The following is a 21,678-nucleotide window of genomic DNA, read 5'->3' as shown; positions in this document are numbered from 1 at the left end:
TTTGAGGAAATGCCATACTGTTTTCCACAGTGGCTGCACCAGTCTGCATAACCACCAGCAGTGCAAGAGGGTTCCTTTTTCTCCACATCTTTTCCATCACTTGTCATTTGTTGATTTGTTGATGATAGCCATTCTGACAGGTGTGAGATGGTACCTCGTTGTTGTGATTTGCATCTCTCGGATGATTAATGGCTTTGAGCATGTTTCCCTTTGTCTCTTTGCCTTCTGTATGTCTTCTTCCAAAAAGTGTCTATTTAGCTCCTTTGCCTATTTTTTGATTGGATTGTTTATCTTCCTTTTGTTAAGTTGTATGAGTTCCCTATAAATTTTGGAGATTAAACCCTTATCGAAGATAACATTGGCAAATATGTTCTCCTATGTAGTGGGCTTTCTTGTTTTGTTGATGGTTTCTTTTGCTGTGCAGAAGCTTTTTATTTTGATGTAGTCCCATTTATTTATTTTCTCCTTAGTTTTCATTGCCCCAGGAGCTGTATTCAGTAAAGATATTGCTATTGCAAATGTCTGCTATTTTGCTGCCTATGGCTTCTGAAACTAAAAGTTCATTTAAAATTAAAAATGGACTGCCTTATGACCCAGCAATTCCATTTCTGGGAATTTATCCAAAGAAACCCAAGACACTAATTCAAAAAAATGTATGCACTCCTGTGTTCATTGCAACATTATTTACAATCACCAATATTTGGAAACAGCCCAAGTGGCCATCAGAGATGAGTGGATAAAAAAGAAGCGGTTGCGGAAACCGGTTTGGCTCAGTGGATAGAGCATTGGCCTGCGGACTGAAAGGTCCTGGTTCGATTCCGGTCAAGGGCATGTACCTGGGTTGCGGGCACATCCCCAGTAGGAGATGTGCAGGAGGCAGCTGATCGATGTTTCTCTTTCATCGATGTTTCTAACTCTCTATCTCTCTCCCTTCCTCTCTGTAAAAAATCAATAAAATATATTAAAAAAAAAAAAGAAGTGGTACATTTATACAATGGAACTAGAGGCCCCGTGCACAAATTCGTGCATGGGTGGGGTCCCTCGGCTTGGCTGGCGATCAACGCCTGCGGGGAGGAGGGACCACTGGGAGGTTGGCTGGCCGGTCCCCCAATCAGGGCCTTCAGGAGGGCTGGCCGGTAAGGGGGAAGGGTCGCAGGAGGTTGACTGGCCTGGGGGAGGGGCCTTGGGAGGTTGGCTGTGGGAGCACACTGACCACCAAGGGGCAGCTCCTGCTTTGACCATCTGCCCCCTGGTAGTCAGTGTGCATCACAGCAACTGGTCGACCATACATTCCAATTGTAACGGTTGTTAGGCTTTTACATACATAGACACTACTTGGCCATTAAAAAAGAAGGAAATCTTACCCTTTGCAACAGCATGGATGAACTGGAGAGCATTATTCTAAGTGAAATAAGCCAGTGAGAGAAAGACAAGTACCATATGATTTCACTCCTATGTGGACTCTAATGAACAAACAAGCAAAATAGTTACAGACTCATGGATAGAGAGCAGACTGACAGTTGGCATTGAGGGAACTTGGGGGAAGGGGAGGTATTGAGTAAAAAGAAAAAAAAAGAGTAAAACTCGTAGACACAGACAAGAGTGTGGTGATTACTAGGGGGAAGAGGGTTGAGGTAGGTAGAGGAGGGTCTGGGGGGTAAATGGTGATGGATGAAGACTTGGCTTGGGAAGGTGAACACACAATACAGTGTACAGATGATGTATTATAGAATTGTATACCCGAAACATGTATAATTTTGTTTAACCAGTGTCACCCAATAAATTTAAAAAAAACAAAAAACATTATTTCAGTATGCGAAGAAAAATTATCTGAACACTAGTTCCATTAGCAAGGAAAAATGCTAACATTAAAGAGTTTAAATGCAGAGCTTTCAATAAAAGATAATTTGGTTCAATTACTTTTTAATGAAAACCAAAATATCATTTATTCATTTACATATGAGATAGACGATATCGTCAAGTATCTAAAATACCTAAGTGTCTTATTTATGATACCTTTTTTATATTGAGTACTTATAAAGTCAAATAAACAATCATAAATTTTCTTTTTAAGCACTGAATTAGAACAGTGATAGGTAAGCACTGAATTAGAGCAGTGGTAGGAATTAAGAACCTAGAGCACCTTTCTATTAGAGATATGATAGTAGCACAATACTACCATATATGGAATTTAAAAATTTTAGTAGCACATTGTAAAAACTGAAAAGAAACAGATTAAGTTAATTTTAATAATATAGCTATTTAACTCAGTATATCCACAATGTTATTTGAGCCCATAATCAGTGTTTTTAAATTAACCTTTTTATGCTAAGTATTTAAAATCTGCTATGTATTTTACACTTAATGTACATCTCAATTAGCATCTTTACTTACTAGCTACTTCAGTTACGTAAGAAAATTACTGAATATTTTTGTGTCTCAATTTCTCCATTTTTATAATGAAACATTATAATGGTTAAATTAGATAATATATACTATGCCTAGCAAATGGTATTACAGAAATTTTAGCTGCTTTCCAAAAATATTTCAAACAGATGAACATGATATTTAATGACATCACTGCCTCAAGGCAAAGATTATATCTTAAGCATTAAATTTGTAACTCTAAAACTCTCATCTTTTTCCATTGGACAGTTCTGGGTATACATATCTCTCTGAATCGATGTTTAAACTATTTTTAAAAGAAGCAAAATTAATATTGGCTCATCAGTTGTGACAAATATTTTCACACTAATGCAAGATGTTAAAAGAAAACTGTGGTGTGAGAATCTGTGAAATAAATTTCTTTACTTTTCTGCTTATTTTCTCTGTAAACCTAAAACTACTGTAAAAATTAAGTCTGTTATAAAAACAAACAAACAAAAAAATCCAAACAAACACCATGTCTGCTACTGATTCTTGATATATCTCAGTTGTGACAGAATCCATCAGTAAAAGTGGCAGTTTTAGTATCATTAAAACCATCAATCAGAGATGTTTAGTTATTGTGAAAAGTCTGATTTAATGTTTCCTCTTCCAGTAGTCATTCATTATCTACCTCTTTTTAACTAATATATGGAAAATTTAATCATAAAATGGTTGTTTTGCCTTCATGGTTATTGGGGTGGGCAATGGGCATTATTGATGTCACTCTGTTAATAGTCCTGTTTTTTTTATACACTATTGCCAGTTTTGAGAATATTTTCTTCTCCTGATTTCAGGTTGGGTGGGACTATATCAGCATACAAGATAGTACCAGACGAAATAGAAGAAATCAAGGTACCGTATGGCGTTTTTCATCTCTACAATCAAAGACTTAGTATCTTGGTGGCAAGTGGGGGAAGAATTGCTTATTCTTTATGCTATTAAATCTTTGGATGTATTAGGACAACATTTTATTCCAAGTTATCCTATTTGAAATAATCCTATCTAATAAAAGAGAAACTTGGTAATTGGTGTACAACCGCTACCCTTCCCATTGGCTAATCAGGGCGATATGCAAATTAACTGCCAGCCAAGATGGCGGCCGGCAGCCAGGCAGCTTAAACTGAACATGAGGCTTGCTTGCTTCAGTGACGGAGGACTCCAACTTTCCCGGCCTGCCTTGCTGGCCTCTGAGCCTGCAGTTTGAACATTGTAACAAATATAGAAGCTAAACAAATCCCCAGAAACCAGCTTTCAGCCGGCCGGGATCTCAGAGCTGGAGTTGATAACAGAGTTTCGATTATAGAACCGAAACAAACCAGATACCTTCTTTCAGCAGCCGAGGCCTCAGAGCTGGAGCCAGGCTAAAGCTGGCCCAGAATTTAAAAAAAAAGAAAAAAAGGAGCAGTTGGGAGCTTCAGTCACCCGCCAGCCTGAAAACAGCCCTCAGCCCCTCACCCAGACTGGCCAGGCACCCCAGTGGGGACCCCCACCCTGATCCAGGACACCCTTCAGGGCAAACCAGCCGGCCCCCACCCGTGCACCATGCCTCTATCCTATATAGTAAAAGGGTAATATGCCTCCCAGCACCGGGATCAGCGGAGCCGTGAAGCCTTCCGGCACCGGGATCAGCATGACAGGGGGCAGCGCCCAAACCCCCTGATCGCCCTGCGGCTCTGTGTGTGACAGGGTGCGGCGCCCCAACCCCCTGATCGGCCCTGCTCTGTGTGTGACAGGGTGCGGAGCCCCAACGCCCACCCCCCACCCCCACGGGCCCTGCTCTGTGTGTGATGGGGTAGAGCCATAACCTCCCCATCGGCCCTGCCCTGAGTGTGAGAGTGGCAGCGCCCCAACGCCCTGATCGGCTCTGCTCTGTGGGTGATAGAGAGCGACGCCCCAACTCCCCAATCGGCCCTGCTCTGAGCCCGACCAGGGGCTGCACCTAGGGATTGGGCCTGCCCTCTGCCGCCCGGGAGCAGGCCTAAGCCAGCAGGTCGTTATCTCCCGAGGGGTCCCAGACTGCGAGAGGGCACAGGCCGGGCTGAGGGACCCCCCCTACCCCCCCCGCCAAGTGCACAAATTTTTGTGCACCGGGCCTCTAGTATATATATATATATATATATATATATATATATATATATATATATATATATATATATATACACACACACACATACATACATACACACACACACACTATTAATTTTAATATGTCAGGTGTTATGTGTAGTCAACATCAGGAATTAATGCCATGATTACATTCTATCATTTAAGAAATCAGATGTCAGCAGACTTACTCAAACTTGATATAAATTCTCAAAATAGGTGGTTGGAAGGAACCTTTGGTCTAATCCAGATCTCTCATTTTTTTTAAAAGAGAAAACAAGAATAAAGGTGAACTTCCTAAAATTAATTGTTTGGGGTCCAGTAAGTACTTCCAAAAATATAATCAGAGGTTTAAAGGGTCAGAATAACATGAACATATTACTTCTTGAGATATATATTACAAACTGTAAAAACTTTAAGTAATCAATAAATGTATATGTAAATAAGTAGCATTTTTATAAAGGATACAGAGTTGAAATCCATCTCTCTAAAAGGTGCTCTGTCTTTTTTACAATTATAATATGTTAAGTGATTAAGATAAACAAAGTGTCCTATGAAAGACCTAAGAGGTGCACTTGGCCATTTGTAAAAGATAATCAGCAATCTTTCCAAGAACTCAGCAAATTGGAGTTTTATACAGTTCTGTGTTCTGTGAAAGAATAAATATGAGATAATATGGCAACGGATCACAGGGTTAAAATAAAAACTGTTGAGATATAGAACTGGCAGTGGATCTTTATGCTATGTTAAGAAATTTAGATTTTATACTGAAAACTATGGGTTGCCATTATGTGATTTTAAGAAAGAAAGAAAGAAGGAAAGAAGGAAGGAAGGAAGGAAGGAAGGAAGGAAGGAAGGAAGGAAGGAAGGAAGGAAGGAAGGAAGGAAGGAAGGAAACCTGATTGGTAAATTTTTTAGGTTTTTCTGTGATGAGTGAGAAAAATAATCTCAATGAAAAAGAGGTTCCATCTATAATGAAGGAGACCAGGTTGCAGGATATAAGCACAAAATGATTAAAACCTGAGCTAAAGAGGTAGCAGTAAGTCTGAAGAAAAAACTTAGATTCCAGAAATATTATATAAGTAGAATCAAAAAATACTTTATTAATTAGATGTTTAGGGGAAGATGGAAAAATTGAGTCAGGTTTCTGGCTTAGGAAATCTTAGGAGATCTAAGAAAAGAACTAAGTTTGAGAGGAAAGAGGATATGTTTTGACTTATTTAGTTCGTCATTATATATCTGTCTCAGATAACCAAATATCCAGTAAGTGATTGGATAAGTCAGCCTGGAACTCAGAAAAAGATAATTGTATCTTTTGATTGATATTGGGGTTTGTCATTATGTAAGGTAGTTAAGGCCATGCTAATATATGCAATTACCTAAAAAATGATTTTAAAACAATCTTTATTGTTGAAAGTATTACATATGCTTCCTTTTTCCCCCCATTGATGCTTTCTAGCCCACCCCGCACCTCCTGCCCCAGGTCTTCACCACCCTATTGTCTGTGTCCATGGGTTATACATATATATGCATACAAGTTCTTTGGTTGATCTCTTCCCACCTACCCACCCTTGTAGTCTCTCTGAGATTTGACAGTCTGTTCCATGCTCCCCACAGCTGGCCCTCCCCCCGATTGCCCCCCTAACCTTGATTGGGGGTGGGGCCTGCCATCCAACCTCCCATGTCCCCTCACCCTGGCTGGCCCAGCCCAATTGGCCCAGATCAGGATGGGCTGGCCGGACCACCTGTGCACGAATTTGTGCACCTGCCTCTAGTGAGTAATAATAGTGGACTGAAACTGTTTCCCTAGGGAAGGCCCATCCTAGAAACAGAGGATTAATATATAATTTTTTTAAGTTTCATTAAGTGCAAGAATTTTGCCTAATTTTTATAGTGACTTTCTCTAAAGGAGGAGTTCTTTCATTGTATTTTTTAAAATATATTTTATTGATTTTTTACAGAGAGGAAGGGAGAGGGATAGAGAGTTAGAAATATGGATGAGAGAGAAACATCGAACAGCTGCCTCCTGCACACCCCCTATTGGGGATGTGCTCGTAACCAATGTACATGCCCTTGACTGGAATCGAACCCGGGACCCTTCAGTCCATAAGCTAACGCTCTATCCACTGAGCCAAACCAGTCAGGGCCTTTCATTGTATTTTTTGAAATTCTAGTATTATAGAGTTATGTCTCAAGAGATTTTTTTTTTTTTTAAAAAGCATGATTAATGGATGACATGTGATATGTGATTTTTCCCATCAATTACTAGTCTTATATCTCAGATAGCTTCAGAGAGTTTGAGGCCTGAGGTATAAAAAATATAAAATTGATTCTTTTGTTCGAAAGTGTTAGAAGAAAAACTATTATAAATTATTTTACCAACATATGTTGGCACCATTTGCATTTTCAGCTGAAATCAGATAGTAAAATCTTTTTGCTTTGATTGGAGGAAATGGGAAACATATGTTTGTAATGTTCATTTTAGTTGGATAATATCTGAGTAATTTTAAATTATTTAAATGTGCAATTGAATTGATATTTGAACTATACTGTCTGTAATATACCATATATAAAGATATATGTATGTAAAGTTTTACTATTAAAAAGGTATGATTGATTGATGAAACATAATTCAATTTTTGTCAGATATAGTAATCTTTCACAATAATCTTACCAGAAATCATTTAGTTCATACATAGTTTGACTTAAGCATACATTTATTTACTACAAAAAATCATCTCATAGTGAATGGATGCTAGGCCAAAGGCTTAAAGGATAAAGAGTGCCTATCTTCCTGGCCCAATCACAATAATCTCTTCACCTAATATCTTTGCTTTTATTTAGATTTACCACTCGCACACACATATTCCTAAATATTATAATTTATTTGTGCTTCTGCTTGCATTTTATATAAAGTGAATCACATTGTATGTAAACTTTTGTGCTTTCTTCTTTTGCTCAACACAGATTCATCCATGTCATTGTCAATAGCTAAGTTTCTTTCTTCTTCTTTTATTTTGGCCATAATATACCTCATTGTGTCACAAATTATTGAGAACTACCACTGATGGACATTCAGCTTATTTCCATTTGCAGTTATTATGAAAAATTATGTTATAAAACTCTTATATAGCATCCTGTGTAAGAGTTTCTCTAAGGTATATACTAAAGAAAGGAATTTCTGGTTTTTTAAGTAATGTATATTTTCAACTTTTCTGAATGAAATCACTGTTTTCTAAGGTAGTCATGCTAATTTATACTACCAACTTGGGTATATTTATTTTAAAGAGAGATATTTAAATATTAAGTCTTTAATCTATCTGAAATTTATCTTGGTGTAAATTTTTATTTATTTATATATGGGACTTACAGCCCAATTTATGGGAAAACCTATCCCCCTCCCCTCCAGTTTGAATTGTCTCATTTATCATATACTAACGTTTCATATGCCAAGACAAAAACATGCACATACATAAGCCTTTTTTTCTGAATTTTTGTTTCCTTGATCTATTTATCTGTTTGTTTGTTTTTTGCTGGCACAATACTTGAGTGGCAGGGGTTAGGGAGGGTGGTGGCACCAGAAGGAAGTGGCACAACACTTTTCAAGTGCTGAAAAAAAGAACTGTTACCAAAAAGTGTATGTCTAGTGAAATTATTCTTTAGGAATGAATGGGAAATAAGGACATACTCAGACCAAAGAAAACTGAAAGAACTTGTCACTAGAAAACGTACCTTGAAAGAATAGCTAAATGAATTTTATAGAGGAAGGAAATAACTTCAGAAAGAAAGAAGAACAAAATAGGTAAATATAGTAGACTATATTTTTAAAATGATTTTCTTAACACATTTCGTACTGCATAGAAATCTCTAAGACATACGCCAGGGACCGCACGTTTTGGGGCCAACTCCACGTTATTTAAATCATTATAACTACAGATCATAATGTACTTTAGGTGTTGTTTTTCAATAATTATAACATTTTTCTTTACAAAAACAATTAACAATTAAAGTTCCTAGTACTTTTTTAACGTATGGTACTGCGTAAAACATTTTCCTCTATGAAGAGGGACCAAACAAAATTTACGTAAGTATCTAGATTCGCTCCTTTTTCCATGGGCGGCACAAACTCTGCAGGCTCTCATAGGAAATTTTTCTTTCCACTCGCTGGAATACACGTAGGTTCATGCTTCTCCATATCACCTGACAACCTTTTGGGTGGATCTTTATGAGGTGCTCTCCTTGCACCCCCAGGGGAAGGGCTGGACAGATTTGTCTCTGGTTCCAGAGAGCCTTCATTATTGTCATCCGTTATCCAGTCTCTCGCCACCGATAGCAGAAACTGTTTATATTTCATTTTTGCTTGTGGATTGAGGACGTTGTACACTCTAAATAAATTGAAAAGTCCACAGTTTATAAGGTACAGCACTACTTCTTTTGTCCATTTCATCATTTTCCTTAGAAAGGAACAACACGAAAGGAAGTGTATCAGTTTCGTTGGTTTCCTTCCTTTTTCTGAGAGAGGGCATTTCTAAAAGCGCCAGGAACTTGAAGACGAAGACGATTCGAATGACCAAAATACAATGTAACTGCAATGCTTTATGGGTTCATGCAATTATATAGTTTTTCGTAGATTGACCTGCACGGTTTCCACCAATGAGATCGCTTCATTCGATGTGGACAAGACAGTGTGTTGACATCTAAGGTCCGTAACAGATGGCACATGAAAAACGAGAAAACTCGTGAGCGGTCCTTAACAGATGGCACGCGAAACACGAGAAATCTCGTGAGCGGTACGAAAGGTGTTAAGTCACATTTGAAGGTTGAAACAAAAATTATAACACCATATAATGTGGTATATTATATACTATATGGAGTAAATAATAAAGTCATATTTAAAATATGGGAGGGTAAAGGTGCCTAAATGAAAGCAAAGTTTCTGTATTTCACTTGAAACTATAAAATGTCAATATCAGTAGACAGTGATAAATTTCATCTATATATTGTAATACTCAGAGCAAGTATACAAAACAATATACACAAAAATATTATAAAATAAGATGAAATACTGAAAAAATTTTCAAGTAGTTCACAATAAGGTATGAAGAAACAGGAATGAGAAACAGAAGACATAAACAGATTTAAGTCCTACCATTTTAGTAATTGCCTTAAATATAAATAATCTAAATATACAATTAAAAGAAAAATTGATATAATGGATTTTTAGAAATGATCCAAAATATGCTATTCTCAAAAAATGATTTCAAAAACACAGCCCTAACCGGTTTGGCTCAGTGGATAGAGCGTTGGCCTACAGACTGAAGGGTCCCAGGTTTGATTCTAGTCAAGGGCCTATACCTTGGTTGGGGGCACATCCCCAGTAGGGATGTGCAGGTGGTACTGATCGATGTTTCTCTCTAATTGATGTTTCTAACTCTCTATCCCTCTCCCTTCCTCTCTGTAAAAAAAAATCAATAAAATATATATTTTAAAAAAATAACTCAAAACAATGACACAGGTAGGTTGAAAGTAAAAGGGCAGAAAAAGATATAACATGAAAATATCAATTTTTAGAGAAAAGGAAAATTCTCAGGGCAATAACCCATGTTTCTTCTTCAAGAAGTTGAGGAAGAGGAGCCAGATATAGTCAAAACCAGAAGACAGAAAATACTTAAAAATTGGAATAAATGAAATTGAAAATAGGAACACAGTAGGGGAAAATCCATGAAATAAAAAGCTGGTTCTTTTAAAAACTCAATAACATTGATAAACATCTTACTAGACTAACAAATTTAAAGAAAAAAAGGACACAATCATCAATATCAGGATTGAACAAACAATATTACAACCATTAAAAGGATAATTAGAGAATACTATGAAAAACTCTATATCCATAACTTAAATTACTTAGAAAAAATTGAACGATTCCTAAAACCTCACAAATTTCAAAAAATAACCAAAAAGACATAGACAATCTATATAGTCTTAAAGCCTGAAATACAACCTTTAAAAAAATATCCAGGCCCAGATGGTTTTACTGGAGAATTGTTCTGAATGAGGGTAACCTGGGTCCATCATCACAATAGTATGGGAATACCACACTGTGATGAGGATTTAGTAACCATAATTCCTTCACAGAATACCAAGGATTTGCTCCTATGAGATGGAATCTCACAGGAGCAAGTTCAGAACTTGGCAGAATATTTAGCACATACTAAATACAGAATAAATGGGTTCTTTTCTTAGTTTCAATATTATTTATGTCACAGTTACACTAAGTTTGGATATTCTCCACAACCTTAATCACCTTAGACAACCCAAATAGAGTCAGAGTTCATGGTAATCTTTTTATCTCTAGCTCTGAAAGGCTAATAATTGAAATGTCATATTTTTTTATTTATTGATTTGAGAGAGAGGAGAGGTAAACAGAGAGATAGACAGACATTGATTTGCAGTTCCACTCATTTATGCATTCATTGTTTGATTCTTGTGTGTGCCCTGACTGGAAATTGAACTCTCAACATTGATATGTGGGGACAATGCTCTAACCAACTGAGCTACCTGGCTAGGACGAAATGTCATATTTTATAAGAAAGACAAATGGGAAAACAGAGTAATTTATAGAGCTAAATGGATTTAAGAGATATGTCTTTTGACCTTTTTATCCTATTTTTCCCTAAAGACCTTCTCTGAGCTTAAGAGCCAGATTTCATGCATATTTGTACTCTTCAGTGATCCTATGTAATAAAAGCCTAATATGCTAAGTGTCCAGTTGGCCATTCAACCAATCAAAGCATAATATGCTAATGATATGCTAAGGTTGTTCAACTGCTCGCTATGACATGCACTGACCATCAGGGGGCAGATTTTCTGATCAGTAGGTTAGCTTGCTACTGGGGTTCGGCCTGTTGGGACTGAGCGAGATGGGCCAGACATACCCTGGAGTCCTCGCATGGTCCCTCCCCAGCTGGCCAACCTCCCTCATCCCCTCCAGCCCCCAACCGTGCACTGGTGGGGTCCCTCAGTCTGGCCTGCACCCTCTCGCAACTCAAGCTGAGGAACTCTCTCCCCCCGCCACCCCCCGAGTACACGAATTTCATGCACCGGGCCTCTGGTCTTATATAATAGGTGACCTAAACAAATGGTGGTGTTTCTACTAACATTATATATCCTTCTAAGACTGACTGGACCTCTGAAGAGGAATTTGGAATAAATAATTAAAACCATATAATAGGAAATAAAACACATTATCTCAAGATGACTCTAATAGGAATCCTTAAGAGATATAGTTTCAGGCTTTCTCCAATCAATCAAGTATCTGCTACCAGGAAAAGCGAATGGATGAAATATGGAGAACAAACAAACAAAAACCTCTCATCAAAATTCCTGTGCTAAGTGAAATAAGCCAGGCAGTGAAAGAAAAATACCACATGATCTCACTCATTTATGGATAATAAAGAATATTATAACCTGATGAACAAAAAGATAGATACAGAGGCAGAGAAGCATCAAACAGACTGTCAAATTACAGCAGGAAGGCTGGGGAGTGTTGGGGAGGGGGGCAGTAAGAGATCAGCCAAAGGACTTGAATGCATGCATATAAGCATAACCAATGGACACAAGACACTGCAGTATTTTACATTACATAATTAATATAATAGAATTTAATCATTCACATTATTTTTTTAAAATATATTTTATTGACTTTTTACAGAGAGGAAGGGAGAGGGATAAAGAGTTAGAAACATTGATGAGAGAGAAACATCGACCAGCTGCCTCCTGCACACCCCCCACTGGGAATGTGCCCACAACCAAAGTACATGCCCTTGGGCCGGAATCGAACCTGGGACCATTCAGTCCGCAGGCCAACGCTCTATCCACTGAGCCAAACCGGTTAGGGCCACATTATTTAAAATATCTTATAAGTAGTATATACAGTATTTGACATTTTTATTACTTGAGGTTTAAATGGATAGAATTAAACTGAAATTGGTCCATGGATTAAGTATCAGACCACTTAAATAAAAGAACAGCTCTATTTTCTTGGAAATTGAAAGCCTAAAATGGCACCTTGGTGTTGACATTTTTTTGTGGGTGTGAGAGAATAACAAATAATAATTTAAAATGCAACAAAATCTTAGTTTTGAGATCTTCTCTGGGCAGGAAGTGTCTTAAGGAAATTTATACAGGATGTGTAAACTTATGACTAACAAAATATAAATAGCCAGAAAAAGAGGAGGAGGCAAAGGTGCTAAGAAAGTAATTTTATCTGTATTGTTTAGTTGCATTACCAACCACCACATAACCTAGTGACTTAAAACAACAATGATTTATTATTTCTCACAAATCTGTGGGGTTGCTGGGTGTATCTTCTTCTGGTCTTACCTGGAAGTCACTCATGTGGCAGAAATAATTTGTCACCTCAGCTAGGGCTGGAGAATTTAGGATGACCTCACTTAAATGTCTGGGACATTTGGTGCTGTCTGTTCTGCTACACCTTTCTCTCCACATGGTCTTTCATCATTACATTATTTAGCTTGGTCTGGCTTTCATGGTGAAAGAAGATTACCAAAATAGTGAAGGCAGAACTGTGAAGCCTTTTGAGACCTGGGATTCAGAACACACACACCATGATTTCTGCCCCATTCTATTGGCCAAAGTCACAAGTCCTGCCAAGATGCAAATGTTATGGGAATAGACTTCACCTCTTGACAGGAGAATTTATAAAGACTACATTGGCCATATTTAATCTACCACAGTAGTATATGCATAATTGTAAAGGACAAAATTTTTTTCTTAGCTGGCTGAAAATGAGGGATAATGAGACACTAGGGTACTAAATATCAGAATGAACAAATAACAAAAAATTAAATTTTTAAAAGTTTTTTTATTTTTTAATACATGCAAATTATAAATATTATCAAAACACAAAAAAGAAGTAAAAAAAGAAATGTATTTCAAATATAATTACCCAAAAATAACCATTATTAAGATGAGTTGTAAAACATACCAACATCTTTCTATGCCTATATTATAGATAGAAGACTGGATGGATGCTTGAGTGAAAGACATAGCTATACAAAATTAGAATAATTCCCTAAAGTTAATATTGAATAGCATTTTATTTCATTTAAACAGAAGAAAAAGAAAGGGAATAAAAGAGCATAGTACAAGAGATGTAATGTACTAACCAGACATCTCTCTAAAGTTAAAATAGAGAAAATAATTCATAGGTTATAGTCATATTTGTAACTATCTTTTTAAACCTCAGGCAAAATTGGTTGAATCACTGCTCCTGATAGGAATATGAGCAGTGTTAGTTTCTTCTACCTGTCCTCCAATTATCTTCAAATTTTGATAATAATATGATTATTAAAAAAACAAAAACCCGAAAACCTGAGTGAATGGTATCCAGTCCTCAAACTGAGCTTATTTCACAGACCATTACCTAGATGTTGGAAGAAAGATAAAGTCAACCTGGACTATATAAGATCTGGACAGATTTGGCACAGAGAAAATGGAGGAAGTAAGAAACCAGAGACAATATATCTTTGTTGGAATGTTTTGCTTTTCTCTCTCAGATTTTATTAAATGTCCAATACTAAAGTCTTTCTGTCTAGATAATAGTTTAATTCATTAGTATGTGGGGGGTATCATTAGGTTTCAGATTAGTGTCCCGTTTCAGTGTGCATTTGTCCCGGGAATCTCATATTGATCATAGAGTCAGCCCTTGCTTTATTTGTTTCACCTAGCAGTTGCTTACAAGATTAAAAAGAGGAGTCTCTCAGAGTTTGCATCTCTTTTTTTAATTTTTAAATCTTTATTGTTGAGAGTATTACATCTGTCCCCCTTTCCCCCCCACTACCCCCCTTCACCCAATTCCTGCCCCTCCTCAGGCCTTCACCACTCTATTGTCTGAGTCCAGAGGTAATGCAGATCCTATATAATAAAAGGCTAATATGCAAATAGACCAAACGGCGGAACAACCCAACAACCGGTCGCTATGATGTGCGCTGACCACCAGGGGGTGCGCACGGAACATGGCGGGCATCGGCAGCAGGCAGCAGAGCACGGAAAATGGTGGGCATCGACTGCGGCGGGATGGTGGAGCAGGTGAGCGGGGGTGCCAGACCAAGGTGGGGCGCCGGTTGCTGTCATCAGGTCGAGCCTCTGGTCGTTATTGAAAATTCTTTGTTCCCACGTGCCGTGGTCCTGCCTGGTGCTTGCACCTACTGCTGGCGCTGGCCCTGCTTGCACCCGCTGCCGGCGCCAGGTGCCAGCCCCTATTGCTCGGCGCCATCAGCAAGTGTGAGCGGCAGCTGCTGACCCCTATTGCCCCTGTGGGCTTCTCCACCTCCCCCTGCTCCTGAGGGGTGATTGGGTTAGCAGCTGCTGCTCGCACCCGCTGATGGACCAGACCTGCTCGCACCCATTGCTGGTGCCAGCCCCAATTGCTCCATGCCATCAGCAGGTGCAAGCGGGACTGGCGCTGTCAGCATGTGGGAGTGGCGGCGGGGTGAGTGGGGCTGCCGGCAGACAGGTGACCAGGGGCCATTGTGGGAGGAGCCAGGTGGGAGTACGGAGAATGGGCCAAGACCCACCCCTGTGCCCACTGCAGACTCGCACCCCACAGTTCCTTTCGAGGTGCATGAATTCATGCACTGGGCCCCTAGTATGCATATAAGATCTTTGGTTAATCTCTTCCTGTTCACACCCCCTCCTCCCTTCCCTCTGAGCTTCGTCAATCTGTTCCATGTTTCCATGCCTCTGGTTATATTTTGTTCATCAGTTCATTTTGTTCATTGGATTCCTTGTTCATTTATTTTGGTTTTTAGATTCAGTTGTATTTATTGCCATTTTATTGTTCATATTTTTTCTTCTTTTCTTCTTTCTCTTCTTAAAGAATACCCTTCAACATTTCATGTAATGCTGGTTTGATGGCGATGAACTCCTTTACCTTCTTCTTACCTGTGAAGCTCTTTATCTGACCTTCAATTCGAAATGGTAGCTTTGCTGAGTAGAGTAATCTTGGTTGTAGGTCCTTGCTATGCATCACTTTGATTATTTCTTGCCACTCCCTTCTAGCCTGCAAAGCTTCTGTTGAGAAATCAGTTGACAGTCATGTGGGTACTTCCTTGTAGCTAACTGCTTTTCTCTTGCTGCTTTTAAGATTCTCTCATTGTCTCTCTTGTCATTTTCATTTTGTTGTGTCTTGGTGTGACTCTCTTTGGGTTCTTCTCGATTGGGACTCTGCGCTTCCTGGGCTTGTAAAATCTATTTCTTTCATCAGGTAGGGGAAGTTTTCTGCCATTATTTCTTCAAATAAGTTTTCAATATTCTGCTCTCTCTCTCTTTTTCTTTTGGCACCCCCAAAATGCAAATGTTGGTACTCATATTTGTCCCAGAGGCTTCTTATACTATCTTCATATTTTGGATTCTTTTTTTTTTTTTTTTCTCTTCTGATTGGGGTGTTTTTTGCTTCCTCATGTTCCAAATCATTGATTTGATTCTTGGAATCCCCTACTGTACTGTTGAATCCCAGTAAAAATTAGTCTTTATTTCAGTTAGTGTATGCTTAATTTCTGACTGTTCCTTTTTCATGTCTTTGAAATTCTCAATAAGTCCCTTGAAGCTCTCATTAAGATCCTTGAGCAACCTTATAACCATTGTTTTGAACTCTGTATCCCATAGTTTGCTTGCTTCCATTTCATTTAGTTTGTTTTCTGGAGATTTCTTCTGTTCTTTCCTTTTTGACATATTATTTTGTCTCCCGTTTTGGCTGCTTCCCTGTGTTTGTTTTTATATATAAGGTAGAGATGCTGTGTCTCCTGGAATTGGTAGAGTGGCCTTATGTATTATGTGTCCTATAGAGCCCAGTGGCTCAGCCTCCCCGGTCACCTGAACTAGACACTCTACGTGCACCCCTGTGTTGACTGTGTGCACAGTCTTGTTGTAGTTGAGCCTTGATTGCTCTAGGTGTCACTGGGAGGATTTGACTTCTAGGCCAATTAGGTGTGAGGACTAGCTATGACTATAGTGGAAGAGCTGCTGTGCAGGAGACACCCCTATGGAGCAGGACTTGCTTCAGTGAGTCTTTAGTTTTCACTGGAGTTTGTCCCTTGAATGTGTTGCTTGTGGGTACACTGGTTCTGGGGCCTCCCAGGAGGTGCAAAGTCAGCCACTGCCTGAGGCCAAATGGCAGCTGCTACAGAGTGATCTATAGATGGCTGCTACTTGTATTGGGCATGGAAGTGCCCAGGTGAGGCCAAGCTGTGAGGCAAGGCAGGCTGGTCGTAATGTCAGGTCTTGGGCCACTTAGGTATGGGGCATGCTAATGCCAGCTGCTGCTTGGGAGATTTTAGGAAAGTCTGAAGTCTTAGCCAGGACAGGACATTCATATGGAAAAGCCACTGAAAACAGCTTGGGTGGGGCTGCAAATTGGATGGGATGGGGTCTCACGGAATTACCAGGGCAGAGTGAACAGTGTGAACCAAGTTGATGGAAACTCAGATATGACTGTCAGTCAGTTCTGCATTAGGGGAGATCCCAGCACAGGCATATGACTTCTGTAAGCACTCCCTTCTAGGAGAAAGCTGCCCCTGAGTTCCTGCCCCACTACCAGACAATCCATTTTCTCCTCGTATGTTCCTGGTTCCCCCAATGCCTCCACAGAGTGCTGGAGCTCAGAGGGATTAGGACCTTGTAAGTTCGTGTGCCTGCCCTTTAAGAGAAACTACCTGGGTTTCCAGCAGCCGCTGTCAGTCAGCCATAATCTCCACTGGTGTTTACAGCCTTAAGTTATGAGGACTTCTCTTCTCAGCTCTGGAACCCTGGGCTGGGGTGTCTGGTATGAGGGTGGGCCCCTTGCTTCTCATGGGAGGTCTCCACAGCAGAGATATCCCTCCCGATTAAAACAAATGCCATACATGGTTGTCATACCAGCCTGTTCCATGCCTCTGCCCCTCCTACCGGTCTCAGTGTAATTCCTTCTTTACTTCTCTAGTCATTGGACTTAACATTCAGCCAGATTACAGGTGGTTCTTAATGATGGTTGTTCTGTATTTTAGTTGTAATTTTGATGTGGTTGTGGGAGGTGATGATTACCAGCATTTACATATGCTGCTATCTTGGTTCTCTTAGTTTGCATTGCTCTTGACTTGAAGGTATTAGTGAGAATTTTTAGGATTTTGAAAATTTACCATATAACTTCTTTGGGAGCCAAAGCAGCATTAGGAGCCTCACTATGCTGCACTATATTTCTCAAAGATCCTTCATTTCTGTACTTGACTGTCGAACTTTGAGATTTGTGACATGAATCTTCTTATTTAATTGTTGCTAGTGGATATCTAAATTGTTTTCCTCTAATTTTTAAATTTTTTTCATTTTAGTAGATGATGAGAGGGCGAAATTCTGTGATTACAACTTCTTTCTACTATGCTAACATGGAAGCTCCAGGCAATAAATTTATAAAGAAATACATTCAACATAAGGGAAAATTAATCATTAAAATAAAAAATGCCTTCAGCCTCATTTTTGCAATAGATGCAGAGCAATTGTTCATAAAGGTGGCTCATGTAGAATTCTCAATGACATACTATCTGGTAGAGGCAGCCAGATATTAAGATATATCTCAGAATGAAAGGTATCTTATAGGTGCTGAAATAAATAGTATGTTAAGATAAATTGCTTTCAGGTTACCTAATGCCATAGAAAAATAGATTTATTTTCTTCATGTTATATAGAAAGCATAATTTTTTAAAATATATTTTATTTATTTTTTACAGAGAGGAAAGGAGAGGGATAGTTAGATCGATGAGAGAGAAACATCAATCAGCTGCCTCCTGCAAAGCCCCTACTGGGGATGTGCTCGCAACCAAGGTACATGCCCTTGACTGAAATCGAACCCGGGATCCTTCAGTCCACAGGCTCATGCTCTATCCATTGAGCCAAACCGCTTAGGGCAGAAAGCATAATTAGTCCAGTTTAATGTGTAAATATGTTACCTTGAAGAGTCTTTCTAAAAATGCACATTCTGATTCATTAGGTTTGGGATGGGACCTGAGGGTCTGTATTTATTTTTTTGTTTTATGGTTATTCTGAATTTCATCTATTTATCTGTAGAAATGATGCCATTTGAATAATCCTGGGATATTCTTTATATTCAAGATTTAGTTCTATTTTTATTAGCACAAGTATGGTAATATTTCTTTTTTTTTAATTCTTTATTATTTAAAGTATTACATGAGCCTCCTTTTTCCCCCATTGACCTCTCCCTTGCCACCCTAACCCCCAAGCACAAGCCGTCACCCCCCTGGTGTCTGTGTCAATTGGTTTTACTCATGCATGCATACAAGTCCTTTGGTTGATCTCTTACTCCCTCACCCCCCTGCCTTCCCTCATAGGTTGTACAGTCTGTTCAATGCTTCTGTGTTTCTGGTTCTATCTTTGTTCATCAGTTTATGTTGTTCATTATATTCCACAAATGAGTGATATCATGTGATATTTATCTTTCTCTGACAGGCTTATTTCACTTAGCATAATGCACTCTAGTTCCATCCATGCTGTTACAAATGGTAAAAGTTCCTTCTTTTTTACAGCAGCGTAGAATTCCATTGTGTAGATGTACCACAGTTTTCTAATCCACTCATCTGCTGATGGGCACTTAAGGCTGTTTCCAAATATTAGCTATTGTAAATTGTGCTGCTATGAACATAGGGGTGCATATGTCCTTTCTGATTGGTATTTCTAGTTTCTTGGGATATATTCCTAGAAGTGGGATTACTGGGTCAAATGAAAATTCCATTTTTAGGTTTTTGAGGAAACACCATACTGTTCTTCACAGTGGCTGTGCCAGTCTGCATTGCCACCAGCAGGGCACGAGGGTTCCTTTTTCTCCACATCTTCTCCATCACTTGTCATTTGTTGATTTGTTGATGAAAGCCATTCTGACAGGTGTGAGATGGTACCTCATTGTTGTTTTGATTTGTATCTCTTGGCTGATTAGTAACATCAAGCATGTTTTCATATGTCTCTTGGCCATCAAAAAACTACTAGACTTAATAAATGAATTCGGCAATGTAGCAGGATACAAAATTAACACCCAGAAATCTATGGCTTTTTTATACACCAATAATGAACTCACAGAAAGAAAAACTAAAAAAAAAAAAAAAAAAAAAAAATCCCATTTACCATTGCAACCAAAAATTAAGATACCTAGAAATAAAGTTAACAAAGGAGGTAAAGGACCTGTACTCATAAAATTACAGGACACTGAAAAAAAAGAGATCGAGGAAGACATAAACAAATGGAAGAATATACTGTGTTCATGGATTGGTAGAATCAACAAAATTAAAATGTCCATACTACTCAAAGCAATCTATAGATTCAATGCAATCCCCATTAAAATACCAACGACATATTTCAAAGACCTAGAACAAACTCTCCAAAAATTCATCTGGAGTAAAAACCGACCCAGAATAGCTGCAGCAATATTGAGAAAGAAGAACAATGTTGGAGGGATCACAATACCAGATATAAATTATACTACAAAGCCACTGTTCTCAAAACTGCCTGGTACTGGCACAAGAACAGACATATAGACCAATGGAACAGAACAGAGAACCCAGAGATCACCCCAAGATCAACTAATATTTGACAAAGGAGGCAAGAGCATACAATGGAGTCAAGACAGTCTCTTCAATAAATAGTGTTGGGAAAATTGGACAGATACTTGCAAAAATATGAAACTAACCACTAACTTACACCATACACAAAAATAAACTCAAAATGGATAAAGGGCTTAAACGTAAGATGGAAAACCATAGAAATCTTAGAAGACTCCATAGGCAGCAAAATAGAGACATATATCATAGCAATATTTTTATTGATACAGCTCCTAGAGCAATGGAAACTAAAGAGAAAATAAACAAATGGGACTACATCAAAATAAAAAGCTTCTGCACAGCCAAAGAAACCATCAACAAAATAACAAGAAAGCCCACTGCATGGGAGAACATATTTGCCAATGTTATCTCCGATAAGGGTTTAATCTCCAAAAGTTACAGGAAACTCATACAACTTAACAAAAGGAAGATAAACAATCCAATAATAATAATAAAAAAAAAGAGCAAAGGACCTAAATAGACACTTTACAAAAACAGACATAGAGATTCTGTATTTCTAACAAGTTCCCTGATTATACAATGTCATTGGTCTTTAGGTAATACTTTTAGTATCAAAGGTCTAAGACAGCTGTGGACCCAGAGCTCCTCTTCTTGACTTTAGACAAAGGACTGTGCCTTATTCATCTTTATTTCCTGTTATCTAATAAAGTACCTGAGTGAAAGAATGCCCAGAAATATTTTCTTGTTAAATAATTAAATGACTACTTAAACAATCCTTAATCCTTTGAGCTCAAGATATCAAATATTATTTTTTTTAATTTTTATTTTTTACTGAATTCTTTCAGGTGACATTGGTTAACAAAATTATATAGGTTTTAGGTTTACAATTCTTTGATACATCATCTATACATTGTATTGTGTGTTTACCACCCCAAGTCAAGTCTCCTTCCATCACGATTTATCTCCCATTTACCCTCTTGTGGAGGAAGGTTGCATGGCTGGGTGCGAAGGTAAAGAGATTAAGAAAAAAAAGCAAAAAGAAAAAGGCAGCAACAACTCTTAAACACAGAAAACAGTATCAAATATTATGTAAATGAAAGAAGTCTTTACAGTAGGTGTTACCAGTTATTCATCCTGAGAATAGAAAAACAAGTAGTATTTCTAAGGTGCAACTAAACTTAAGCTGTATGACAACCAGTTGAGTAAACTGAAATTCACTTTCAGGTAACTGAACTAATTTATCTCCTTAGTAATTCTCAATTGCTTGGCTGCATTTAAATAAAACCTGGGAAGCTTTTAAAAATTCTAATGCCCAGGTTGTACCAAAGATGGGAACCACTGATTCTGGTTCAAGCTCCCTAGATAATTCTAGTATATAATCAAGGAGAGAACCATTACTTGACTTTGAGCTCTTTGAAACCAGTATCAATCTTTCATTTATTTCTTTAACTTTTAACACCTAATACATGGTATAGATACTCGGTAAATGTTTACTTAATCACTGGATGAATTATGTATAAGAGAGTAT

The 21,678-nt window shown here is 38.3% G+C and overlaps 1 protein-coding gene across 11 annotated transcripts in view; it reads left to right on the top strand.

Annotated features, from left to right (window-relative positions):
- Positions 1-21,678, top strand: part of GPHN (gephyrin) — a 444,048-nt gene that overhangs the window by 173,101 nt on the left and 249,269 nt on the right. For all 11 annotated transcript variants that reach the window (XM_059693242.1, XM_059693272.1, XM_059693252.1 and 8 more), the window contains exon 3: positions 3,222-3,279. In XM_059693242.1, the coding sequence (XP_059549225.1) occupies positions 3,222-3,279 (58 nt within the window). The remainder of the gene's footprint in view (positions 1-3,221; positions 3,280-21,678) is intronic.

Source organism: Myotis daubentonii, chromosome 1, assembly GCF_963259705.1.
Source record: "Myotis daubentonii chromosome 1, mMyoDau2.1, whole genome shotgun sequence".
Classification (NCBI taxonomy): Eukaryota; Metazoa; Chordata; class Mammalia; order Chiroptera; family Vespertilionidae; genus Myotis; species Myotis daubentonii.
This window is presented reverse-complemented; position numbering and strand designations above follow the sequence as displayed.